Source organism: Clinocottus analis, unplaced genomic scaffold, assembly GCF_023055335.1.
Source record: "Clinocottus analis isolate CAN_PGR_092001 unplaced genomic scaffold, fCliAna1.0.p SCAF_9, whole genome shotgun sequence".
Classification (NCBI taxonomy): domain Eukaryota; kingdom Metazoa; phylum Chordata; class Actinopteri; order Perciformes; family Cottidae; genus Clinocottus; species Clinocottus analis.
Genome location: NW_027176251.1, coordinates 3563542 through 3591533, shown reverse-complemented (window position 1 = coordinate 3591533; position 27992 = coordinate 3563542). Strand labels below are relative to the sequence as shown.

At 43.2% G+C, this 27992-nt stretch overlaps 3 protein-coding genes across 3 annotated transcripts; 1 reads left to right on the top strand and 2 right to left on the bottom strand.

The window, feature by feature from the left end:
• si:dkey-79d12.4 (zinc finger protein 70) lies at window positions 1–3715 on the top strand. Its single transcript, XM_068569121.1, has 2 exons — window positions 1–203; window positions 1059–3715. Exon 2 carries the CDS (start codon window positions 1091–1093, stop codon window positions 2915–2917), a length of 1827 nt encoding a protein of 608 aa, XP_068425222.1. The 5' UTR covers window positions 1–203; window positions 1059–1090; the 3' UTR covers window positions 2918–3715.
• kcnn4 (potassium intermediate/small conductance calcium-activated channel, subfamily N, member 4) lies at window positions 3106–20537 on the bottom strand. Its single transcript, XM_068569126.1, has 9 exons — window positions 19970–20537; window positions 15458–15553; window positions 13897–14333; window positions 11810–11945; window positions 9096–9206; window positions 6816–6937; window positions 5393–5462; window positions 4455–4621; window positions 3106–4337 (listed from the first exon to the last, which is right to left on the bottom strand). Exons 1-9 carry the CDS (start codon window positions 20255–20257, stop codon window positions 4334–4336), a joined length of 1431 nt encoding a protein of 476 aa, XP_068425227.1. The 5' UTR covers window positions 20258–20537; the 3' UTR covers window positions 3106–4333.
• Window positions 20538–21449: 912 nt separating this feature from the next.
• On the bottom strand, window positions 21450–27567 carry si:dkey-79d12.5 (maternal B9.15 protein). The gene is made up of 5 exons (XM_068569138.1): window positions 27437–27567; window positions 24327–24504; window positions 24058–24195; window positions 23568–23895; window positions 21450–22627 (listed from the first exon to the last, which is right to left on the bottom strand). Exons 2-5 carry the CDS (start codon window positions 24497–24499, stop codon window positions 22412–22414), a joined length of 855 nt encoding a protein of 284 aa, XP_068425239.1. The 5' UTR covers window positions 24500–24504; window positions 27437–27567; the 3' UTR covers window positions 21450–22411.
• Window positions 27568–27992: the final 425 nt, after the last annotated feature.

The window sequence follows — 27992 nt, the reverse complement described above, 5'->3', positions numbered from 1 at the left end:
TTCGGTCCGTGGACGCCATCACGGCGTCTCCCCAAATGTGATATTTGAAGGCATTTTCCTCTTTATAATGTGCTTAATTATTACATACAATATGACGTTTACCCCAGAGGTTCGTATGTTTTAGAAACGCACAGTCGACGTTGGGATTCATCACATTATTTCACCTCTTCTCTGAGCTGCAGGCGACCAGTACTTATGGACAGGTACGTAACGTTACAGTTTCACTGTGCAGCTGAAAGAGTAATATATATGTCTCCTGTTCAAGCACACTAAAACATATGTAACGGCAGCTAAAAGACGTAGAAACGATTGTAAATACAAAAAATGTGTGTGAAACCCTAAAAAGAGATCGAATTAACTAATGATAATTTTCATCATTTAGCATTATTGTTTGTTCGATTACTTAATTGGGTCTTGAAACAGTACATTGTGAACGTGTCTATTCCTCTGACCATAAGGTGCCTTTTTGTTTCGTACTCAATTGCATTGAAATGCTATAACACCGGTACGAGACAACAACAATGACACAGGACAACAGTAGGAGTCGACAGACATACAAACATCTTTACGAGGCGGTTTTTGGACACATGGGTGCTTTGCGCTAAATGCTTACATTTACAGTGCTTCTATGTGATAGCGGGTATACACAAGCTATGCTAACATATAGCTGAGGGGGATGGAAATGGAGTTAATGTTGCTGTTACCTAGTCATAAACCAAGCTATTGTACTTATTACAATTTTGACCGGAGGATGGTGTTAGATGGGCTTTTTTTCTGTGGGGACATTCATTTATGTTTGATAGTTCAAATTTTTAGTTATAAAAAAAAAATGTCAGTCAACTCATTAGTTTATAGTATCATTGTTTTAGCTCTAAACCAAACATATAATTACTGTAGTTTGGCAAAAATGTTATTATAATAAGTTAATATGATTAATGATATAATCATGATCATATTGTCTGCTCTCATGCGTCTTCTAGGATGCAAGTATCAAACCTGTAATATGGATGTATTCAAACATTTTTAAGTGATTCTGTCCATTCTATTTATAATTTCAGACCACCCAGAGGTTTTCCCTGACTAGCTCCTTATGTCTGCAGACTCGAGCAGCGATGAAGAATGTTATGAACCCGCAAAAAGACTAGAAGATAATGAAAACCCGGAGGCGAAATGTTGGGAATGTGGCGAAACATTCGGCGAAATAGAAAGCTTGATGTTGCACTACAAAAGCCACAATATCAAAGCCACCTGCCACATCTGCGGGATTATTTTCCGACGCCTGACGTCTCTCTCCCTGCACCTGGACAATGCACACTTGCCACCCATCTGCAGAAAGTGCAATCAGTATTTCAGTAGCTCGTGGGAGTTGAACAAGCATGCAGAGACACAGTGCACCGGCTCACCTGTTCACGAAGCTCCTTCTCTGATTTCTGCGCCCACACATCAGAGTCACAACTGTGACAACTTTCCTATTGACGGGACGATACAGCCAAACACAAAGTCAGTGCATTGGGACTCATTGTCAGAGCTGACGCCCCAACAAAGACTTAAGATGAAGCCTGAAAGTGCTGCGACATCTGAAACTAGTGTAGAGTACACAGTGGGCGAAGACGGCAAAGACATTGACATGAAAAGTGAAGGTGAGAATGCAGATGACTCCTCAAGCACTGACTCTGATGACGAAGATAAGACACGCGCTAAATCTTCAGGCATGAGTCGAGATGATCCAGAATCAGATGTTGACTCAAGTTCATCTGATTCTTCCAGTGACTCCTCTTATAGTCCGCATTCTAAAAAAGCCCCTGCAGCCAGTGTTAAGAGTTCACTATGTGCTGCATGTGGTCGAGGGCCATTTCGGTCAGTGAAGCTCCATTTGCTGCACTGTAGTGGTGTTCGGGTAAAATTTCAGTGTTCAGTGTGCAAGAAGCTCTTTCTAACTGAGAAGTCTCTTAAGCAACACTACATGCCTTTGTATTCCTGTGAAATCTGTAGCCAAGTTTTCCCTCATGAGAACTCGTACCAACTCCACCAGTGTCCCAAGGGAACCAAATCACCTCTGGTCCTCTTTTGTTCGGAGTCAATGCCGCAAGCGTGTAACATATGCAAATCCTTTTTCACCTCGGAGAAGACTTTGTTAAACCATGTCACCATGGTTCACACGTCAGTGGTCAGCACCAAGGTGTGCATTCTCACCAATCCATCAGCATTGACTGACTCAAAGGTTTCACCGGGTTTGCTTGGCACGGCAGCCCAGTCGGCCAACAGTGGTCCGATTGAAGTCAACCAGGTCATGAATGGAAAGCTCTGTGTGGGCCAAACCTCTGCAGGGTCTCCAAAGAACCAGTCTTTAAGCCGTCGTTCTCCACCCTCAATTGTCCCTCCTGGTGCTACTGACACAAGTCCGGCCTCTGACCCCGTCACTCCACCGATGCCCTCCATTTTGGCCTTGTTTGAGAACGATAGCAAGGACGTGGCGTTGATGAAACGTATGAACACGGGCTGGCGTTCCAAGACCCCGTTCCCCTGCCGGCAGTGTGGCGCCATCTTACGGCAGCCCTCCTTCATCATCAGCCACCGCTACCTCCACAGAGGCCCCCGCTCACACAAGTGCCAGTGCGGTCGAGCTTTTAAGCACCAGCTGCACCTGCTGCGACATTGCATTCGGCACGCTGAGACCGTGAACTACATCTGCGTCAGCTGCGGGGAGACTTTCACGGGAGCCAAACTCTTTGCGGAGCACATGAGGGGCAAGTCACGGATGAAATCTGGACGCAAATGGAAACGTAAAGTTAAGAGAAAGTGCCGAATGCCCTTTACGTGTGACTGTGGACAACTTTTTTTTAGGCCTTCGGCTTACATATGGCACCAACTTAAAAACAGGACCAAAACTAAAGAAATGAAGAAGCCCTTGAAATGACAAAAGTGACACATCCCAGGTTTCTACTTGGCTTTTAGGTACTTTTCTCCAGCTATGTGCACTACTCTTTAAAACAATGTGTCAAATCAAGAGGGATCTTTCCCCTTACGATTGTCGTTACAGTTTTTTTGCTTGATTTTTGAATGACAAAATCAAGCAAAATCACATTCAAACATTCAAATGCATTTATTCTCCATGGATTTTAATTATAAGCATGTTCTGAGTGTTTGTTAACATGTTTTCACCTCGTGCAAATGATACATGGTACAGAAAAACACGTTCCTCAAAAAATATTTTGACAACACACAAGAGTCCACATTAATCCATAAGGAACAATTCCCAGTATTGGATTAAATTAAGACGTCAAAACTCCAGTTTATCCTCCAGAGAAAGAGTAAATCCAGTTTTGCCATTTTTCTTCTCACAAAGTGCATTCTTAACAGTGAGGTTTGTCTTGGAGTATCTTCTTGCTTTTCATATTTGTTTTTACTCCAGCTGATTCAAATGTTATGATCCTGTGAGACATTATAGAGGTCTTAGTATTTAGGTTGAAAATAGCATGTCTTTTTTTTCCCGTTGTTATATAATCTCCATGATTTCTGTCAACCTTCCTCAATATTTTGTATTTTTCTTAAACTCATGTCCACTAGATGGAGCAGTTGAGTTGCTCTAAGACAACTCACACCCAAGTGGCTTTGTTCACAGAGCAGGTGTAAAGATGATTGGTACATAAACGTTTCAGTTGTTATCTCTTATAAGACCAAGACCAAGGATTTACAGTTTGAAATAAAAGTTTCTTCCCACAATTCTTGAATTGAAGTTTAGTTTGTTCTATTTGAGCATCAAAACACATCATTGCATTCACAATTCAAGTCATGGGGTAGAGGAAAGCAGAACAACGAGGAATTGTCAGTTTGTGAAAAATCATTAATTATTAAACTGTCTGCTAATGAAAAAAACTGATTTAAGCTCACACTGTAAAAAACTGCAAAACATATCAAATATAATTAACATTGAAAAAACATGTCTCCTATTCCACAGGAATAAGGCAGCGATGGAGTCCCTCAATGAAACCTTACAAGTAGGGTCCGGGTCATTCTGCGAGCCTTTGACAATGTGTGATTTAGTCAGTTGTTTGTGCGCCGTCACAAACAAACAACAGATTTCTCCTAAGGTGCCGTGTGATTCTCACACAGGGAGTGGAAGTCTTATTGAATCCGTGAAATATTACAGCCGAGAGTCATTGTGCAGTGCTCTGGGCCAGAAGATGAAATCTGTAGTAGTTGTGCCAGTCCTTCGAGTGGTCCCCGTGTTGTAAGTGTCGAGAGCAGCTGCGGGTGTCACACTCTCATGGAGACTGTCGATGAAAACACTGAAGACAGGTATCTGTCCCAGTAATAAGTGTGTGTGGCCACGTCACCTGTGGGGGGGGAGGAAACAACATAAATGTGTTATTCACGATTCATCTTAGACACCACATCCTGCACTGTGTTTGCAAATCCGTGCAACATGGCTGGCAGCCTGGAGTGTTGAGTACCTGATCTCTGGGCTGCGGTGACGTAGGACCTGAGACAGAAGCTCGGAGGTTTGCTGGAAGCAGCGACTCAGCTCGTCCAGCTTCTGCTCCATGGAGAGGATTCGCTGCTCCAGCTCCCGATAGGAGTTATTCCAATTCGCACTGAGGTCGCACATGATCATCTGCATCTGTTGACATCATCCACACGAGGTGGGAGGGAGAGCGGGGCCGGAGGGGAGGTTGGGGGGTTACAAGGGGTCAACCGGGCTCAAACTGCAGCCAGTCTAATATTAAGCAAGTCTAATGTTACTACATTTGGTGCAGACACATATTTAGAATGAAGCTTTGGAGAGTCTCTGTCTAACTGTCTGACACGAAAGCAACCAACTTAGAAACTGTGTCACTACTATTAGCTGATCCTTTTGCAGCCTAGTTTTAAAAAAAAAGAAGCCAACAGCAACAAATCTGGTTTCTTTTTTAGTCCCCGCGCACTCTGGCTGAGCTGCATCCAGGCCGTAGGAGTGTGCAGCATACTTGGTTTACTGCACGGCAGTCAGACTGTAACTAACTGATTGCAGTGGTTTGACATCTTACCAAGGGGCAACACTTGCAGTCTGGAAAAACTAGGTTTGTTTGGACTATAAATCAATTAGGAAAATGCATTTTAAAGTGCATGAATTACACATTAGTGCCTCTCCCTGGGTAACGTCTTTATATCTTGGGTTTATACCACATGGAAAACTTTTCTGGCCCTGTGAATTCCTGACACAAATGACTCCTGAGACATTTTATGGAGATTTTTTTTATCAAGCATTTAATGTGTCTGAACCCCTAGAAATAATCAGCAGGTTGTAAAATACAATAGTCTAGAAATAGTCTATGTAAGTAGTGAGTGTTTTTGTCATCTTATTTTGCGTTAGCCTTTTTTTTAGTGAGGCATTCTGGTGGCTGTCATTTACCTTCGGGAGGTCCACCATCTCACTGACGTAATCTCTCATCTTTTTTTGTTTGAGACGTAGATGCCGAAATCTGTGGAGGAAAAAAAGAAGCTTTGATAGATCTCACTCATGTATTTTAAACATTTTCAAATGTTGCACTGAGTTACAGAAAAGGGTTCAATTCAAAGAAATGTGATGTTCTTTTTTTTTTTTTTTTAAGAACCCAGTACGACGCTACTAGAATTCAGGGTTTCAAGCATCATTCTCGAAGATTTTCATTTGATTATTAATTTGTTAAGTCCCTATCAATCCTAGAAGGAGGTAACACAGCGGTGATGGCTCACTGATGAAAGTATTGCAAAAACTATAAATTTGCAGTATCACAAAATGGGTTGTCTGTGGCAACATGTCCCAGAAATAATTGCAGCATTAAAGTTTTTTTCTATTGGCCACCAGAAATGCGCACAATTCGTAGAAAAAAATCATGTTAGTGTCTAATTTCCGATGCAGCACACGACAATTCCTTTTCTTTTTACTTAAAGAGGAATTCTAAACAACCAGGACGGAAATCTTAAGCATTGCCACTTTAAATGCTCCAATGAGTTTTGAAGTGCACATCTGCAAATGGAGCGTCCTATTTTTGGACAAACAGAGCAGTGGTTCTGGCACACTGCAGGAACTGTGACGTGTGGAGGAATATGCTGAGTCTTCCACGACTCAACATGCAGAAGTCCCGCTGTGTTCGTTAACTGGCTATAAAACATTGCTCGGCAGTTTTTGACATTTAAAGGTGGAAAAGGGCTAAATGTAGCATCCAGGATGGACGCAAACAAAACATGGAAGCCAATATTGCAGCCGGTCTCCGGAGACATTCGAGCCGTGTTCTCATGATGTGCTTCATCCGATCGAGTGGAGGTGCCTCCTGCTCCAACTTTCCACAGGGTATTTATTTATAGGGGCTCTCCCCGGTTTAAAGCAGGAAGTACAACCTTCTCCACCCAGTGTAACACACGCTCACACACACAATCCTTTTGTCGGGGCGAATGAAGCGCACAATCACACTTCTGGACTTCCTGTCGTGTGCAATCCACTTGTTCCTCGAAGTTTGGCTCAATAACAGAGAGACACACCTCAAATGGAAAAATATGTGCAAAAGGAATCTGGCTCCAGTGTGCTTTCGATATTTGCCAGCGTGTCTATGATCTTTGCCTTGAATCCGGTGGAACAAAAAGGGTGGACTCTTGCTCACACATGCCTTGCCCGCAGAAAAATCATTAGAAACGGTGACTCTGCTGCAAAGCATGTCCACACTGAGTTAACAACCTGTAAAACACACATCTAAGGCCACCACCAACGTACATCCTTTGCCCAGACACACACACACACACACACACACACACTGACATCCTGTCTGACGCCACCATTTTGTGATACAGTAACTCACACTCTGATGGCTTCCAGAAGGCATCTCTGGTGTCTTCGGTGCTCACCGCGGTTTCCCTTTGTCAGGTTTGTGCGGTGGAGGAGCCAGCATTCCCTGAGCACATTAGCAGCAGCGTGCCGGATCTGGTGAAGAGACAGACGCAATAAAATCAAGTGATCAAACAGTGGAGCAGTAAAGACCATGATAAGACCGACAAGATAGCGCCGAGCTTATCATGTTTCTTTTGACTGAATCTGCTTCATATCGATCATTTTTGCAGAGGAAGTAAAAGTGTGAATAATCTAAGTCAGCTGTCTGCTGAACTATTTATCTCTGTGATGCTGATTTTAGATCAAAAATATCATTATCAGGTCTTACATAGACGCTAATATACAAGAGTTTGAACAGCCCACACAGACTGCGAGTGAGGGATTGAAGTTCACCTTTCTCTTTGATTCTATTCATGTCTGTTTGGCTTCCTGCACAAATCACTGTAAGTGCCCGCTGATGATGTCACTCTGGCCCTGTTGTGAGGGTTATTAATAGAGGCTGTCAGTGTCTGCATCCAGATGTCTTCCCTTGTTCCCATTAGTGTAAATCTGGACTGCACAAGATAGCTCAGAAGGACGCACGCACACACACGCACACAAACAGACTTCAGCAACCACAAGCAAGGCATAAAGATGCAGCAAGTGACAGGATGCAGCCACCGGGAGAAAGGAAACGGTTGTATCCTCCAAAGCAGTGCACGCACCGCAGTCCGGCACTGCTTTACACTGCTGGAAAGAGGCTGGAGCACAGAGTGACTCGAATACACGAGGAACTCTAACCGTTATGACATGTTTATTTATAGACCTAAAGAACTACACACTTCTCTGGCTTCGACGTTGTCATGAATCATGAACCATGTTTCCTTACAAGCGTTTATTTATCGGACACCTCCTTCTTCCTATCTCTAAGCAAACACTTGAATCCTGTCCAAGCTTACAAACAAAGTCCTCTGAAAGCCACTTCCACGCTCGCTCACACACATGTACGTAAGCGTAAGCAGCTTCCTGCCCTCGGCTGAACCGTCCTGAACTGACACAAGTGTCTTTCCTGACAGAGATCCGATGGTTTCCTCTGTTTGACGCCTAGAAAATGCTTTAAAGAGGTTGGCTTCTCTCCCCACCCCCACCTCTCCCCACACACTATGCCGTCCTCTGGTGTCTCTTATTTAAGAAAAAAACAATCATTCAAATAAGTCAGTGTCCTTATTTTATTTGTCTTGCTACAGCGCAGTAACCTCGGGTGGAAGAGAGGCCAGTTAACTGTTTACTAAATGGTTGTGTCGGGATGTTTATTTAATTATTAGATCAATATTATCACAAAAATAAGAGCCCTTAAATTTAGGTTCTACAGCTCCTGTAGAGAACCTCCAAGAATAAATTTTTTTCGTACCTGTTACATTGGACATTTTGATTCAAATCTGTTTGGCGTCAAAGTTGGAGCAACGTGAAGAATGATGTCATTGGGGTTTATTTTGTCACATGACGCAATACATAAGTTGATTTTATAGGTCATCTCATCAATATTTAGCTGTTATAGTAAATGTTATTATTTGGATTTAAAGACTTTTCATATATTTTAATTGTTTTCTGCTTCATGTTAAAGTGGTTTTTCATGATTCTTGGCTCTTTCAATACAGGTCATATATTTTTTAACATAACTACCCAACGTTTTCCAAAGCAGACCAAAGTGTTTAACTTTTTTTTTTTACTGAGTTATGTTATTGTTGTCTGTCACTGCAAAACAGACTTTTCTAATCATTCTGCACTACCACAGCTGCATTACCACACAATGTTCCAGTGACTTTGACAACAATAAACACAGACGTGCTGTTCATTGAGATAGATTACCTAATTTAAACAAGTTCCAACTTTCTGCAAGCTGGTTTTAATACAAAAATTATTGGGAAGGTTTCATTCCAAAATCTACAACATTTCAACTGGCTTTGAAACCGAGTTAGCAGTAATGTAAAGTATGCATGATGTGTAATAAATGGGCCGAAACAGCCCCCAAAAAAAACACGGGTGTCGTCTTTGAAGTAATACTTGTCAGATGGATAATAAACCAGTGAAGATGGGCACACGTGGACATCCACAAGTTACACTTCTGATGAAGAAACTGCTGCAGAGGATGAGTCACAAACCGGTGAGTTGCCATGTTCCTCCTTCAGATATATTGCAGTGTTTTTCAAAACATAAACTTCAACATTGTAATATACTTTTGCAAGAATAATTTCCCTTTTTTTGCTCTTACCCTTTTAGAGATCTGGATGTCCAGCATGAAGAAGTGCACATGTTTCTCTCCTTTGTTCAGCGCCAGCATCTTGGTAACGACTGCCACCAACATGGCAGTGCAGGCTACACCCTAGAACCCAACACACACACACACACACACACATGGACCTCAGTTTGGCTTCTTAATAATCACGTAAGCATTTGGGATTGATCCTGTATACTGCAGTGACATCAACAAGGTAGAACTCAAGAGAAACTTCTACAGTATTTGTGTGTTTTCATCCCTTCCCCTCCTGGGAAAGCACTTCTTCAGAAATCTGAATGTTGATCCGCATACCTCATATGGTTTTGTCCGATAAATCAAAGTTATATTTACACAGAGAGTTCAATGGTTAAACACAGGCCTGTGTGGCACTGCTATAGTGCTGGTTTCCTCTGAGAATAGCTGTGAGCTATTGCTGGACAGGGAACTACAGAAGGCTTGTTCGGATTTAAAAAGGCCGCAGAGCAAATCACATCTACACACAAATGTCACACAAGCGCAGATGCACTGATGTCCTATCCGCCACTGATAGTGATAAAAAAGTCTTTACCTGTTTTCCTCTTTTCAGCTTGCATTAGAAAGAGAGAGACAGAGAAAAGGAGAGAGCAAGATCAAGCATGAGCATAGGAAAAGACGGTTTTAAAAGATTTATATATATATATATATATAAATATGCATCTTTCACTTCAATATCCACAGAACATCTATAATTAAACCATCTCTAAAACCTGGGAGGGACGGACACTTTCCTTGGATTCCATCGGCACACAATGATGGGATGCAAACGTTTTCGACCCCTGAACACAGCTGCAAATTGAGTTATTTCTGGAGTCGAGCAGAAGTGCTGACCGCATTACAGGTGTGAGATCCTAGTGACCGGCCTCAGTAACTACCCTAATGGGAGAAGGACTTTTTTTTCTTCTTCTTCTTCTTCTTCTTCTTCTTCTTCTTCTTCTTCTTCCAAATCACAGGCACAGGTTGGCTCACCCTCCTGTTGGGGTGGTGCCAAAGTCAATAAACCACCTAAAAATGGATATGGCGGAAAAGTTTCCCCTTATTAGGATGGAAGCTTATAAAAACAAGGGAGATGGAGAATGAGAGGTAAAAGATTGTTTTCCACTCTGTCACAGAAGTGTCTGAAGCCGACTCGTGCCCACATCCAGAGCTCTTATCTGCTTGTGCCAGGGTGTAACGCAGCGGAGGTGAGGCACCGAAGCATAATGTATGCCCTATTCAAACGTCACACAGCCACTCCTCAGTGACATTTGCTTTATCTTTACTTTGCTGTGACTCCTTTGTGTTTTATCTCAAGTATCATTCCACCGTTCGGTTGGCTTCCTGGTGGGAGGAGCTGGGACAGTCCGCCTCCGAGGGCATAAAAGGCGGCGCCGGTGGGAGTCTCTCTCTCTCTCTCTCTCTCTCTCTCTCTCTCTCTCTCTGACGCTCTCTCACTCAGCAGGACCTGCTGCATCGGCCTGGTTCAGTATTACAACCTCACAATAAACATGTTTTTTGTGTTGGAGATGATCAATGTGTGGCCTCCCTTTTTGTTGCCATCCGTGAGCCAGGTGGTAACACCACACACACACACACACACACACACACACACACACACACACACACACACACACACACACACACACACACACACACACACACACACACACACACGTCATCTTGCTGTAATTCAAAACAAAATGCACTTTTTTTTTAAACTTTCATTTGCTCCTACTATTTTGACTGTCTGTTCTTTTTCTCTGGGCTCTCTTGTTTCTTTAATTTTCAAGGTTTGACAAAAGAGGAGAGTCAATGAATCCAGCAAAACAATGACATCATGCTCCATGCAGATGTTTTATGTGGACTGCATGCTGACAGCTTCCCCCCTCAGCCTCTTTGTGTGAACGCCTGGTACCAACACGGCGCTGCACAAGCAGCAGCCATTCATTTACATCTGCGATATGAATCTTACACACACACACGCACACGCAAGGCATGCAGGTCCGTCAGCACCGCTAGGGTGTGCAGCTGTGCATTAAAGGCCATTTATGTTCAAGATGGGCTGGGATAGAACAGAAAAGGCACCGGAGAGAAGTGAACTAGCAACCAGAAGTTGGATAGGAAAACGGGGGAAGAGCTTCTGCAATGGAACGGAGCAGAAACGGAAGGGAATAAAATAAGAGCGGATGATGTGGAAAAGAACAGAAGGCAATGAAATAGAACGAGAACATATTATATCGGGGGAGAATTAATAGAGAGAATCGAATAAAAACCAACTCGAACTGAAGGGAACGGAGCAGAAAAGAGCAGAAACTGAATTACAGCAACAACAGAACAGAACAAAATGAAGTGAAAGTGAGAAGGACAGCGGAAGAACATCTTGTTTTGTGCCTTGCGAAGCTGATAATCCCTGCAGAGGAGTACGAGCCGGTTTGGTTGGGAACACATACAGAAGTGAAACAAAGATAAGACGTTGTGTTTCTCCATTTGTGTAGAAACCGGTGCTGCCGCTGTCCAACAAAGCCAAAGCAAGCGCTTGAAAAAGAAAAGACTCCACAGGTGTCGATGTACCTCACCGAGCACACAGTTTGTGGGAGCACTTGCAGGATTGTTTTAAACGAGAAATCGTCATTTTCTTCAACAATACATGACACAATTATAAATGTCTGCAGAAAGCAACCGGGCCTAGTTACCATGACTCCGGTGAAGAGACACACCGCTTTGCCACAGCTGGTGTTGGGCGCCACGTCGCCGTAGCCCACAGTGAGGAAGGTGATGGCGATGAGCCACATAGCCGTGTCCATGTGGCCGGTCGCTGCTTGGTTTTGCCTGCGGGAGTGAGATAAACTCTGTGTTTTCTTATGGAGTCACGGGCAAAATCACTGAAACTTTCTAAACATCAATACATAATTCAATTTTACGTCAGCTCAATTGTAGGTAATTTAAACATTTTTAACTATATTCAACTCCTGCATACAGTTTTAATCAGGTGCCAGTAACATTTTTCCAAATAATTTCCTGAACATGTAATGCAGATGGAGGTGTGTATGTAGATACATATGGATAAGCATTTGTTAGTGGAGATGTGCATGAACATAAAGGTCAGCATGTATAAAACATGTTTGCTATAGGCTAAACTATTGATACCAATATTACTGTTTTCATTATTTACTATTCATTTTATTGTATTATGTTGATTTAAATGTCAAGGAATGTTCTGTTGTGTAAATCACAGTATACAGTTTGAAATATTGTATCGCATTAATTAACAATACTCTATGTATCTTTGTACAATACGTTTTCTGAAAACTTTTAATAAACCCAAAAATTGATTGAAATATTAAATAAAATTCCTGAAAAATCAAAGATCTTCATTATTGAAGCAAACATTCTGTAAAAAATACATCTAGTTTTGCCATGAAACAAACATTTCCCACAATGGCCCAATAAAGTGAGAAATACAACAAACAGTATGGCAAAAAACCCTGAAGGCAGAGAAATGTATACAATTAAATGTTCTATATTTGATATTTGATATCCTCACACACTGTGAAGATGTTGAATGCCTGACTTTTATTGCTCAACTGTCCTTCTGTGCAACGACTCATTAGGCAACACCACTAAAGAATAGAAAATCATTGGGAGTGTTCAAATTGATTACTTCCTGTTCCCAACAATCCATTTCTCCATTTGTGCCAAATTACATCTTCTCGTGATTACAGTTGCATGTAACTTCATGTCTTCTGATACGGTGATACATGAAACATTTCCTGAACATGACGTGTCTTCTGAGTTCGATAAAGGTGTGTCCCGTTCATCAAACCGTGTTATCAGACAGGAAGTTATCTGCTCAGGAAGCCGGGAAGTGGCTCCTATTGTAAACTTGTAAAGCATTACAACGCACAAGTCCAATGTCCACTTTGCCGAAACCACACAAAGACATGCTACATCCAGCGTGTGTGAACGTTCATCTGCACATCAACGTGGAAACAGCTCCGTGTTAAAAGGTTTGTGGGTCTTATCAGCTGTCAGTCTGAAGCTCTTTTATCACTTTTGACAAATAAAAACATACAAGATATGTGAAACTGAGAGCGAAACCTCCCATTCGGGTTCAAGCGAACAAATGACCTCACCCCGTTCAAACAGTCAAACTGCGGAAGGACACATTTGATGTTTCGTTGGCTCGCGCTCAGGAGCAATTTGTTACGAGTAACGACATCAAATTTGATGATAATCAAATACGTCATTAGAGTCAAATTGACCATCAAGCGCTGAGCAGGAATGTTAAACTGCCAAACGTGTAGGTATGTGTGTGTGTGTGTGTGTGTGTGTGTGTGTGTGTGTGTGTGTGTGTGTGTGTGTGTGTGTGTGTGTGTGTGTGCAGGCCTCTGTGATGGAGGGAACTAAAAACTGAGTTCTACTTTCATACAAGAAAGTGTGAGTGAAATAAATCATAAAACAGAATTTATTGACGCAGTACGATTTATCTTGTAAATCATTGTTTGACGCCGGCCCCGGTGTCGGATCATACTGTTTGTTTCTGCGTGTGAGTCGGCGTGTTCCCCGTTCGTTACCCTGCCAGTTTCTTTTTTTTTGCAATCTTTGTTTTGATCCATGTTTCAGTCCCGCCCGTTTTTTGATTCCTGTTTTCATTCCTCGACCCTTTTTTTCCCCCTCGGCCTGTTGGAAGCCTGTCCAGAGTGTTTTGGCGAAGAACTAAATATTCTTCTTATGGTTGTCGGCGTTTTGCTCCTCCCTTAAACCACCACATGACACCTACCTCTCACACAAAGTCAGCATCCAGGACGCGATCACCCAGAAGAAGAGGATGAAAGCCAGCAGCGTGCGCGCCGGGTATTTGTTCATCAGTATCTTGAGTACGAAGCGGAAACTGAAGTTGATGTTGTTGAGCGAGCCGATGCTCCTGTAGGAGGCGCTCAGCAGCACTTTGCTGTGCAGCAGGATGGCTCTGTGCACCAGGTACAAGCGAAGGAACATCAGCATCGATAACAGCAGCTCCATGTCCAGCAGGGCCTCGGCGTGGTGGTGGTAGATGCAGAGCGGAGTGGAGGAAGAGGAGTTGGCGTGGAGGCCCACCTCCCAGTATGTGCCGACAGGATGGATGGCGCACACCAGCAGCTCCAGGGTGATCACAAGAACCCTGTGGCTGCTCATGGCAATACGCCAGTCCACCTGTTTGTGGTCAATGACAAACAGCTGAAAGATGGAGGACAGAGTAGAGACAGAGAGGGGGAGAAGGAAATAATAAGTGCTGATGGGAAATCATGTCTGTACGTTTCGGTGTGGAAATCCTCCAATTCTCTCCGTGAAGCTTAAGTACAAAACATTTGATATTTTGCTCCGGTTCCAGTTTCTGACACTAGTTGATGACAGTATGCTCGCTGTTTTCAGTCCCAGAAAAACAAATCTCATTATGTGCCGTGCTGGGATATGTACGTTAGTGTTTTAATGTGTTTTGCATGTCAAGCTTAAAACAAAGACGAGATTAACTAAATGCAAATGTGCAGTCGTCAGCAGTACGCCATGTTTAAAGGTCTGAAATGAGGAGATAAAAAAAAACAAATATCAAACGGAAACCTGAGGAAATGTGTCTGCTAATTTGTATGAGTTGAGTCGAGTGAAGGTTCACTTTCTCCTCACAGGTTTGAAGCATCTTGACTCAGTTTGTCACCTCTGACACCCGAGATCAGAAGCGACGGCAGGAATTGTTGAACCCGGCCTGTGAGTTAGTCTCCACCCTGAGCCTGTCCTTCCTTATCTCCTCTTCGCACCTGCACAGAGCCCGCTTGTATCAGACGCAAATGACTTGCAAACACACTGAAAACACTGCATGGGAGAGTATGAACCCGGCGGCCTGAGCGAGACCTTCCTGCACCCGTGCGTACTGCACTTTATTGAATATGCATGCTGTGAGTGCACACAGGGGAAAATGAAAGGTTGTTTACTGTTAAAAGTCAACCAAATCCCTTCATGTATACTGAAATCCAACACAACGGCAGCAAGCCATGCGGATTGGAAAAACAGCGCAGCTACAATACGTCCATGCCGGAGGTTTTCATCCAGTTGTTGTTGTTTTTTTTACACACACAAGCCTGATCATCAGTGTTGAGGCTACCGCCAGTGGAGCGGGGACTCCTAAAACGCACAGGTATCTTGAACAAAGTGGCGTTCCACCCACGCTAATGAGGAACAAACATTTACTGGGACAAAAAGAGGTGCACAAAATATGGCACGCCTTTAATAAGAAACAACAATGAGCTTTCGCATGCAAACGGTTGGGCTTTCACGCAGCGTCGCACAATGAGGGTGTCCAAACTCACCCTGATGTCCTTATGATGGAAAAGTATGATGAGGATCAGGAGACACCCAGTGGACAGGCTGATGGAACAGTTGATGACTAAGGCAATGTTCGAGCCCTGGGAAGGTAAGAGAGATAAGCCATGAATATTTCATTTCTTTCCATTTATGTTCTCCATTATCAAGGTTTTATGAAGAGTATATTGCTCACTGTGGTGATGACAGCGGTGGAGAGAGCTACAGAGTAGATCACATAAAGGAGAGGCACTTATTATATGTTACGAGGCAATGTTTGATTAAACATTTAAAGAACATTACTGAAATATTAGTGACTTTGTGACGTATGGCGGCTGCAGGTCAATGTGCCTCCTGACTGACTTTTTACAGTAAAAGAATAAATTGTTCCTGGAGGAGTGTCCTTTAAGTACTTACAAATTACATCATTAATTTGTTGGCCAGCAATTTGGTCCAATTAAAAAACAAGTGAACACGGGTGTAAGAGATATTCCAGTGAGACACGTAGGAAATTAAAAGAGAAATATCCGTTAAACATTAACTACACATTAGGTCATTATGAGAAAATCGTTGTTTCGCTCTTTTGTTTCACACAATTTCAACGGCTGTATTCCCCAAGACGGTGTGTGCGGGGCAAACGATCGGTGTTGCTCGACAGCAGGTTGGGCTCGATCCCTCAACAGCTTCTGACCCAACAATTGATCCAACAACTGCAGCGAGCATTAGTCACAAGCGGAAGTGATTTGTCATCAACCTGATTTGAACGAATGTCTAGACTGAATCAGGACAAACATCTGTGGCAGATGCAAACTCCACTGTCGTGCCGAATCGATGAGTTGATTCATGAATGAGTCGAGCAACAGAAAAATCAATCCCCAACTGTTGCACCACTTCGTAATGATCATCCGTAATGACAATAGTAAGTAGGTGCAACCCTTAGGGAGGCTCAAACAGCAAGTATTCATGTGGTATGATCCATATGGAAACTTTAAGTTAAGTGTGCTTTTCACAATGATTCTCTAATCAGTAATGCTGTTTTAAAAAGTGCTGGACATCTCTTCATTGTAATAAAGGTTTTGTTCAAAATGTCCTTTCCATAAAACCACGTTCAGACTGCTGATTGTGTTATATCAGCACAACTGAGGCTGCTCTGTGATCTTTGCCTGTCCAAATGGAGCATCATTAGAAATGTATTTTTCACATTAAAAAAAAGCTTCTAAAAGGAATAACATCCATGTTTGAAATGTTGGCCGAATGAATGATCTTGTACTGCATAAGAGATTCATAAGAAGCCACTCAATTACAGAAAATAGAGCGCTTCTAATTGAATTACTGTATGTTCACTCCAGTTGGCTCCTGCTATCCCACCTTTGTCCCAGCAGGTAAAAGAGCACCTTCGTCCTTCATTCACGCATCTGTGCAACTGACACGTCAATGGAAGTTTTGAACGGAAAGTGCAGTTTAATGCGGTTGACGGATAAAAAGATAATTACAAACTTTCAAACTTGAGGAAACTTGAGCGTGTAGTTGGTATGGTGTGACGTCCGTTGGCAAGGTGAGCCGTTTTCCACAGTTTCTCCCGTAGCATCCACATCACGTCTGTATTTGGTCCAGGGCTAATTAGAAGACCCCACAAAAGCTCAACATTTCCATAACAGAGAGTTCAACAACATGCTTCTTGCTGAGTATCTCAAATTGTTTTTGTAACGTTGTCACGCTGGAAACAGTCATTTCAAGCCTGATGAAGCTAATCTGGGTGAAATTTAACACAGATTGCTTCTTGTAGTCTTGGACGGACACCAAGCCACAACGATACAACACTGAATTCAATGCAAAAATATGGTGGTCTAGTTCTAGTTTGTATATACTGTAATAAATAAATACTTGCCAAAGAAATACTACAAACATCTGACTTAAGTTTTCTGATTTGGTTTGTTAGTCTGTGTGGTTTTGTGAGGAATCGCGTGGATTCTTGTGCTTTAGGTCACTCGTGGAACTGCACACATCCTGGAATAAACTTAAGGAAAGAAATAATATCCTACAAGAATTGCATACTGACAGAGTGGGACGGTCATGGGAATCGAGACATCACAGCAGGTGATGGATCATACAGAGGTTTGGTTCACACCGAAAACTGCACACTGGGATCTCGCGGTGAGGCGACCTGGTGACGATGACATCGTCACTGCTGGATGACGCCGTAATACAGTAAGAGGGAAGTCAAACAATTCAACAGAAAATGACAGTGACATCAGGAAACTAATGTTTAAACAAGCTGCAGGTGCAAAACCCTGCAGGTCACTTGGCCTCTGAGACCCCCGGGGAGTAGGGTACCACTTCACTGCTCCCTGAAAAACAGGTTTTCTATCTTTGTCCATGGGACTCTTAGCACGGCTGGTTTTTCTTCCTTACTAGCCAGATGCGGCGTCTCACCGGCCCCCCAGAAAACTATCTGGAAGTGAGAACTGCTGCCCGACCGTCATAGTATAGTCATCGAGCGGATCTAACGTTTTAAATCCTAACAGGAGAGAGCAGGAGTGAAGTAGCTGAACGGAGGATTAAATAGCTTGAAAGAGGAAAGCGGTTGTGCAGAGTCAGAAAATGATGCGAGCAATCGATACAAAACAAAAGCAGAGCTGCCAGTCAGTTTGTATATTAAACAAACATTGTGATAAGAAGCAGCTATGAGAGCCTATCTAAGTATATTACAATGCTAGCATGTACGTTTGTTGTGATTGTGTAAGCTGTAATATCGTCTTAGTGCTAAGAGAAGTGGTAAAGCAATGTGTTGTTTGTGAGAAAACCAATGTTTGAAAATAAATCTTAGTAATTTAAGATGTTAGATATTTCTGGTCAAATCTGAAATTCTTGATGTCAAACTTGGTTTGGCTAAAATGCACTTCATTTTTTGGCCAGAAAAGCGGCTGTTATACAATCACACATGGCTGAGAACCAGAGTGAATAGAGCCCACCAAAGTTATCCAAGTCTCTGTTTAACCATCGATTTACTTTTTCCCTAAATACTGGACGTCATGCTCCGATTTTTAGCCGCAATGTGTGGATATCGCACGGGTTGTAAAGTCACCCCAGGAAAGTCATCAAAGAGTTGCAGAAAAGAGGATACAGGGTTGCAACCAAGTCAGACTGCACACTCCTGGCTCTCGCACAGCCAAACTCAAGACAAAGAGACTTCTAGACTGCATGCAAACACTGTAATTACACAGTAAATTATGTGGAAAGATAGCCTGAAGTACTGTGAGCAATCTTGCTGCAGGGGGAAAAGGTGAAATGTGGAAAAATGTTCCATAAAAAGCCTTATTTTTCATGCATAATCATGAAAAGGAAAGCTTGAAATATAACTTTATAGACTGACATTAGTTTGTGTGTGAGGAGGATGAGGTTTTAAGACAAATGCTGAAAATGGTGATGAAAGCTTTATGGTTGAATCAGCAATGCAGCCTCTACAAAATAATATGCTTGAACACTTTTACAGTGCATCAGCATTTCCATGGAACAGAAGCTGATGCCCGTTGACGGGCAACACCTGCTCTCGGTTCCTATTAGTAAGTGTCATGTCATATTTCCCGACCATGCCCGGCTCCCCATAATTCCATAGGTTTCTCAGAAGATTGCAGGTGACGGGAGTTAGAAATAGGGGCTCTCTGACACTGTAATCAATCACCGACTTCACAGCATCTGATGCTTTTTGTAGCGTGCATGAGAACTTTTTTCCACATGTGGACCTGGCGTGTGCTGTAGGAAGTCAGGGGGAGTTAATAATTTGTTGATTGTGTGGCCTGCATTGTTATCCACTGAGATCTGCGAGTTAATGTCATGAGGCTGGGCTACCAAATGGAGTGTCTGGAAATGGAATCAGGATGCTGAACTCATCACAAGGTTCAAATCCCAGGTGCTGGTTTTTTGCTGCATGGGGCTCGGGATGTGTGCTAATCAAGACTGTTGTTATGACAACAAATGGAGCCAGTTGTGTAAATGTGTTTTCCTGCACAAGTTATTATCAATTTGGTTTGCTGAAATATGCCATGAATGGCAGATAGCATGGTTTGCAGCAATGTTTTACAATAGTCTATGAGTGAAAAACTAGTTCGAGCAGCTGTAACCAAAAGTTGAAGAGTTGAGATGCAAACACGCATGCGCAGGCGGGTTGTTAACAACGTTAGGTCCACTGCATGATGCTGAAAAAAGCAAGACATTGATCATTTGTGTTCGCTGTGCGTTATCATTTGATGATGCGTTCAATAGCCCCAACGCCGAGGTGTCTCCACCAGCTGCCAACGCAAAGTCAACGTGTTCGGACTAACTTTGTAGATTCAGATGGAAGCTTTAGATGAAACTCTTCCCTGAAGAGTGTGTAAAAGTATAAGTGCAAATTGTGATGCAGTGGAAACCGAGATGCTTAATCTACTACAAAGATATAGCTTCACGATCTATAACGAAGTGTCACTTTTCAAACATTTCTCACGTGTTGAAGTCGAAGACATCAGTGTGCAAACACCTACCGCTTTATAAACGAAGGGGCATATCTCGGAGTGGATTATCATGAGCAGTATCCCGAGCAGAGCAGTGCCCAAAGACAGCGCGCAGAGGCGCTTCCTGTCCTCCAACAGAAACTTTCTGTCTCGCAGTCTGTGGAGTTCGTCTCCCTCCATGTGAGCTGTCCGCTTCCCGGGGATAGACAGCGGCACGGACACTTCAGCCGAGTCCGCGCCGTTTCGGTGGATCAAGCCATCGCAATGGACACAATTCACTTTGGAGTCGGCGTGCAGGCTGCGGTTCGTCATCTCCATCTCCAGAGCTCACGCGAGACGGCCGCCAGTCCCTCTCCCCGCGTCGTCGCAGTCCGTGGCTCCGTCCTGTGCCTGTCCGGTCTCCCCTTTGCTTTCCTCCCGAGTTGGGTAGGGCATAGTCCGATGGGCGCACTGTGTACCAGGCCCTTCTCTCGTGTGTTGCTCATCGAAGTAGCGTGTTTAACCAAAAGCACTTGGCTTCTAACACACCCTCACCCTCGACACTATACCAACCGGCGCGGCGTGGTTACGCGCACGGGTGCCATTTGCACACGGCAAGTGCGTGATGAGGGACACTCCTGTTCGATAACTGCGTTATCAGAGCGCGCGTCAGTCTGACTCCAACGACGTGTGTGTGTGTGTGTGTGTGTGTGTGTGTGTGTGTGTGTGTGTGTGTGTGTGTGTGCGCGCGCGCTTTCCAAGAGTATAGTAGACCCAAAAAAACTAATTTAGAAAAGATTTTACAAGAAAATAAATCTGTATTTTTTTGTGGAACAAACCATAATCACATCAATCTTCTTCTAAGCAAACATTTTAAAAATCCTATAAAAACTCCAAGAGGCTTTATTTTGCATGTTTCCAACTATTTAACGCGCTGTGACGCTGGCGGGCACGAGTTCATCCGCAGCTCAAGAGCGACACCTCGTGGTCGAGTTCCTTCATCCTCTGACTTGTTGTGAAACATCAAGGTTTTACTGGCAATGACTCACATTCGTCCTTCACTCTCCAGTCAAAATAGTTGTCTAAATTGTTTGCCCTTCACCCTCTTCGACTTGGCCCGTTTCAGGAGGAACAGCGTCATGACCTTGGGCCGGATGACGCATCGCGCACAGGAGCCCATCCGCTGCAGCATCCTGCTTGCCGTCCTTGCAACTGTTGAGTGGCATTAAGTGAAGTGTATTTAGACTGACAGGTGTTTTTAGAAGCAGGCCAAGATAGTCATGTGAGGGGAAAACCCAGTAAACAGCACCAATCTCTCTCTCTCTCTCTCTCTCTCTCTCTCTCTCTCTCTCTCTCTCTCTCTCTCTCTCTCTCTCTCTCTCTCTCTCTCTCTCTCTCTCTCTCTCTCTCTCAGAAATCAGTAAACAAACACCACTTGTGCAGGATTTTAGGTACGAGTGGATTTAATCTGCTGCGTTAATTAAGAAGGGTTAAAGCAAAAACAATGCTGGCACACACACACACACACACACACACACACACACACACACACACAGATGAGTTTCAAGGTTGCATGACATTCAATAAATATGCATTATTATAATTTAATAATCACAGTATATATGAGTTGGTGGGTGAAAACTATTCAGGATTTATATCGCTGGAGCAGATTTATAGCATAGCAAAGAAAATTATCTGTAAAAAAGAAAAGCACACCGCTTTAAGCAGGCCGTACGGCAGATACACTTGTAATACATTGTACTACCAGCAGAGAGAGCTTAAGCTCTTTAAAATCATGGTTGTGTTCTGTGAGGTTAGATTTGTAAAATACAGCAGCCACTGTTCATACAAAAATATACAAGTTCATGTGTTAGCTATAGGTTGAGTGCCACCCAGTGGTGGCCAAATAAATTACAACAAAAAGACAGCAAGATTAAAAAATGTGCATCGGTATCCAAGTTCTATATTATTTACAAGCAGTTTAGTAAAAATATTATTCTTAAAATATAGATATTGTCACTCTTGCTACAATAGATTAAACCCCTGAATCACATTTTACATTGATTAACGGTGACAAAACACACTATGGATCATATTTGGTCAGAGAAAGTACAAAGAGATCGACGTCACAAAAGAAATAACACCTGCAAAGACATTTGGTGTGAAGGATATTGCTGAGATGTCCTGAGTAATTCCAAGCACCCAGTGATTGAAGTCATCCTCAACGTTTACGGCACGTGAGGAAAATACATTTGCAATGCAGACCCGACAGATTAAAAGCCATGAATTCCAAGAAACCAGAAGTGAAAATGAATGAGCAATTATTACAGGTTGTACAAGGAATAACTTTGAGATGTACAGGTTTTTTTTTTAAAAAAAGTTATTTTTCAGCCCGAGGTTATAGCTGAACTTATAAAGAACGGACACGACGTGGCTCAGTTGAAGGAGCTTGTAATGCTGTATCCACCTGCACCGCCACACTTCCTGGACGGTCTACCCCATCACAGCGCCCCACGGCTGCAGCGTGGCCTGAGGCAGGATGAACTGAGGAGACGGCTGCGGCATGATGTAGTAGCCGAATACCTGCTGGGGCGGAGGAGGGTGCGGCGGCGGCGGCGCGCACACCGCATTGAGAAACACCGGAGCGACCTTCTTGTACTGAGACCACACTGGTCCAGGGTGGTAGAAGTACTGGAGGCTGGCAGGGAGCTATGGATAGCAAGGAGTACAAGAGTTTAGAAGGGAGGCTGGATCGTTTCCAGCAGGCGTGTAAAAAAAAAACACTTTGTCTATTTGTGCTTTCCTTTCAACAACATGCAAAACTGAAACTTTGACACATGGAAATGAGCGCATATGTCGTGCACACGAGTCATTTATCCGGAGTTACTATTATTTTCCTCTAAAGGAGTAATATTTCATCATTTTAGAGCGTAATGACAAGTCGTGGCCAGTAGAGCATGAGCAAATATTCAGAATATAATCTATTGGAGTGAAACAGCGTGACCACGCCCACCACGGTTATTTTCCGTCATGGAAGAGAGCTGAAGGCAGTCAAATGCAATTATACACTTCTATTTTGAGTTGAATCAAACTCTAGACATAATTATAGAATTCAATGAAATTGAATGTAGAATTCTACAATTTGATCAAAGTCGATATATTTAGATGAGGACCAAATGTTCGATTTTTGGAGATCTTACTAGTAAAATGAAAAAATAAAACGAGTAAAATTTACTCTGACAAATTTACTGTGTTGTTAGCTTACGACTAACACACTCGATAAACTTTCTACGGGCGTCAGGATACAATAGTTGAATAGTTTTTGGACGACTATGTGGTCTTCCTGTGGGATTTCTCTTGACCGTGAGAAAAAAGTAGAATATCACCAACCTTATGCCTTAATTTTATCATATCATAGCAATACTAGTATCATATTTTATCATATTTATCATAGCAATACTATTAGCATATTTTTGTGCCCTATTTTTTATCTTAAGTTTATTCTAATTGTGTGTGAGGAGGACCGAGCAAAATAAGCTTTTCATTGAATAGAATAACTGTCTGTTATCTGTGCATATGACAGTAAAACATCCTGAATCTTAATGGTGAGATACAAACAGATGATGTCAAAAAAACAGACTAAATTTACCATATTTCTGACGTATTTAATCTTATTTGGTCCTTCCCCGCGCTGCTTCCGAATCCTGGGAACCATGGCTATCGTGTAGGTTTTGCCTTCTGCGGCATTCTTCTTGACGACCGCCTTCCCTTCTGTCTTTTGCTCTCCCTCCGCCTCGCCATCTTTTGCCTCCTCCTCCGTGTCGCTCGACGCGGTGGAGCTGCAATCCGAAGAGGTGGCAGAGTGGTAATCTGACGTGTCCAGATTTAACGGCTCTGCCGAGGAGTCCGCCGGGATTCCCTCCGCGCCTTCCTCGTCGAACCGGGCCACTGTGAAGGGCCGGCCGTTCTCTGCAGATCTGTGAAGAGGGAGTAGATTACTGAAAAACACACATTTGTACTTCCCACATTTTGACTCGTCATGACGGTGATTCATCGGGAGAAATGAGTCTTTGTAGTTGAAGTGTGTCTGCGGTGACATTGTGTGTCTCTCTGCCTCGGCAGGCCAGCCAGTGACTCACCTGGCACACACCTCCAGCGGGTCGATCCACAGCGTGACCTCACGCGGGAAGCCCAGTTCGCTGGGCGTGAGCTCACTCTCCTCGCACGCCTTCAGGATCACTTCATCACAGGGTACTCCGTTATTTATCCGGATGCATCTGTGAAGGATTCAAATGTTGAAGATTGAGTTTTCTTGTGGATCTCCTCCCCTTTAAAGTGCTCTCGGCTTACATTAAGAACATCATTCTGTGATCTTTGCGGAGACTACAAAAGCGCATGGTGTAATTACCTGTATGCCTGGCCTTTGCTGGGACAGCCAGGGTACCAGTGCTCCTCATATTTGTTGCATAGAAGTTCCTGTAGCTTCGCGGCAAACAATTCTGCTTTGGCTTCACTGAGCTTGCCACGTGCTACGGCCAGGCTTTTGAGGAAGTTCACTCCGGCCTCCACCTCTCTTTTCATGGTGACTGTAGGAACGGAAGATTTTTTTTTTTTTTTTTTTAAATCATGAGGTTGCAAACAAATGTTTCTGCGTGTATGTGATTCTGAGTGTGTGGCTTTGTAGTAAGTAGTGATTTGGAGTTTTTGGTAACAAACTGCGACTTCCCTTCAATGATATGTGTGTGTGTGTGTGTGTGTGTGTGTGTGTGTGTGTGTGTGTGTGTGTGTGTGTGTGAGCGGGGGAAGGAACTTCAGTTGCTGTGATAACAGCGCTGTCCTGTCTGGTTGCCCCTGAGCCTATTTTTGTTACCTTTAGAGCAACCTCTGTGTAAAGTGCCCAGCCTTTTACATGGTGGCTCTGTGTAGACTTTTTGTACATGCAAACAAGATGCAAACTAGCGCTGCCGTGTCCACATTAAGTATTTTTTTAATGCAAATCCCCTTGAGCTCACTGTGCTGTTTATCCTCTGATAGCCTGTCTGTTTGGGTTGGGTGCCAATGTCAGCCTGACCAGAGAGAGAAGGGTGCGTTCTGTAAAGGCCAAGGCAAGTCAAACTGTGCAGCCGAACCGGATCAGCGTGGTAACATCCTGCTGAGGTCCCCGAGTAAAAAAAAAAAAGTCGTGCCTTGAACTTTGAAGAGCAGACAGTAATTTGTTATTGTGGCTTGAAGCAGACCACCGTCGCTTCAGCCTGTATAACATGTTGTGAGAGAAAATTATTATTTGCCCTGGTAGTAGTAGCCACAGCCTCCACTTATAGGCGTTGTAATCGGCCTGTGACACAACAAGCCAAAGAAGTAACTTTAAGTCCTTAACACATGTGTTTTGCTATTATCCTCAAATGTTACAGATGTTCTGGTTAATTATTAGTCTGATGGGTAAACTGGGTCATATAGCAGGTATTCTCCAGGCTGTTGTTGTTGCAGCTTCCCTAGTTTATATGACGCCGTTTTGCTATCAATCACTCAGCAACTTAATTTGCTCATTTCAACTGTCTCTACCAGTAAAAGTTCAGTATGCAAGATTTTATCCTGCAGTCACTGTTTCTGACAAAGACACACTTGTCAAACACAGGTTTTTCTGGTACGTTTTCAAGTTTCAGATTTCTGCTGCGACTGTCAAGAATGTTGGCCCTGTTGGCCCGAGCAGCCCTGTGCTTGGAGTTTGTTTTAATGTCACGTTGAAGACGCCACAGAGACTCCAAAGAGATACTGGGTTCATGAAGACGTTCAAGTTCAAAACGTTTGCTAAACTGAATACGTTGCTTCTGGCCTAAGTTTTGGAAAATAGTGAAAATTACACAATTTCTTGAAATTAAAGTTTGTAATATTCAAGGTGCTTGTGTTATACACTCAGTAAATAAATGGGAATCAGGAACTTGTGAGATTTCCTTTTCATCTTCTTGCTATATACGGTTAAGAATTAAAGCACATAGAGGATTCATTGAGTATCACTCTTGGATCTGATTCAATTCTTGTCAACCAAAAAACTAAATAAAAGTCTTTAAAAGACAGTCACACACCTGTACCATTGCTAGAATCATTTCTTGTGATTATCCTGACATGTCAGGTCAGACGTTCACTGACAACTTACAACATTCCACAACTGATTGAGTGTATTGTATTCTATGAAACATGAGTCATGCTTACAACCCACTTGCATCACACAAATCTTCCGTTTCCAGATACTGGAGGAGCTTAAACACATTCACTGACGGTGTTTGTCTTCTTCCCTGATTACTTCACCTATAGTAGTATCTCAACTGTTTTGATATAATCAGAGGTTCGGCGATGCCCTGAAAGTGTCCCCAGCATTGACGCGCAGAGCCGGCCGCACAGCGTGTTTACTGTGTGTCCGTTTACTGAACGGTGACCTGCTGCCACTATCACAGGCTCTGCTGATAGGATTTTACCCGTGAAGGGAACAACTTGACCCATTTGCAGAGTCGCATCAATTTTATTTATCCAGCCCAATATCACAAATCTGACTGATGGGGACTTTACAACATGCACGGCACACGACACCCTGTCCTTCTGACCCTGGCTTTGGATAACAATGACAACAATAATTTGCCTCCGCTGATAATACACAAACTGTGTGTTAGGAGATTTGATTGAGGGCCGGCTCTTTTTGTGTGTTACTCTGCATCTTGTTGCTGTGGTCAGGGTGTGTTTAGCGTAGCGTAACTCCATATGGGTTATGCGAGGTTGAAGATATGATTGACACTCAGGTGAACAGGTTTCACCTTATAGCCTAGTGTCCTCTGCACTTACTTTGAACAACAACGAAAAGGTGTTGTCGTGTGTGCGTGAAACAAAGAAGACAAAACAAAGCAGTGAAGGCACAGCTCTGTGACCCAAGGAGAGGACACACTGTGTGCGTGTGTCTGTGTGTGCGTGGATGTGTGTGTGTGTCTGTTTTTGGATGGCCATTACAATCAGAAAAGGAGAAAAACTCAAATTAAACGACAGCTAAAGTTTTTGTGTGTCTGTTTCTGTCTGTTGTGATGAAGGAAACTTCCTGCCTCATACTGGAAATAACGCAGTTGGTGTTTCTCACAGCGCGGAAACCCCCCAGTGAAACAAGCCGACGGATGTCATTTCGGTAGATATTATCTAGTTTCCCTCAACGTATATTGCAGTATAGCATTCAAAACATCGGGTTAAAAAAAAAAGTCCTACTTTCAAATTGGTAAGAATATCCTCAGCCTCAATAGAACAACTTTGGTAAAAGCAGAACAAAAAGTAATAGAAAATACAAAAATGAATCATTAAAAAAACACACAGGGCGAGACATGAAAGGCAAACAATGATAGCTGACATTGAAGTTGTAACAGTGTAACAAACACGACAGCCACGAAGTGTGTTTTAAAATAAGCTCCAATCACAGCAAATTGCCCTTTTTTTCCCCCAATGAAATACGCGGCAATAACCAGACGAACACAGTGGTATACTCACGATGATGAGTGTCCAGTCTGAGAGTACTCTGCGGTCGTTGAGCGTCCTCGCCTCCTCGCCTCTTGACTCGTGGCTGCCTGCGCTGCTGTGTTGGAGTTATTATGGTCAGCACATGTTGCTTCCTTGTTCTCTGTTCGGCTCTCGATGCTGCCGCTGCTGCAACAGGGACGTAGCATTACCGTCAGCGTGACTCACTTCCTCTGCTCGAGGCCGTGAGCAAGCGCTGACTGGCTCCCCGCGCGAGCGACAATCTGCCCGCCCCAAATATGGGCAGTCAAGGTAAACTGATGGCGCGGGCGGGGTTTTGTTGCAACTCCCGTGCGTTTGTTTGTCCCGACATATCTCTGTGATAATTTCACTATCCTGAGATGACATCTGGTGCAATGTGATACTCGTGGTTATCTGATCGTGTAACTTTCTCTGAGGCTATTGTTTTGTTGTTGTTATCAAACAGTTGACTGAGTGGCAATAGGGAGATCTGATGGTGACCTTATTGTGACCTTATTGTCCATTGCTAACTAGGCACCTTTCATTTACAAGTTATATGTGCTAACTA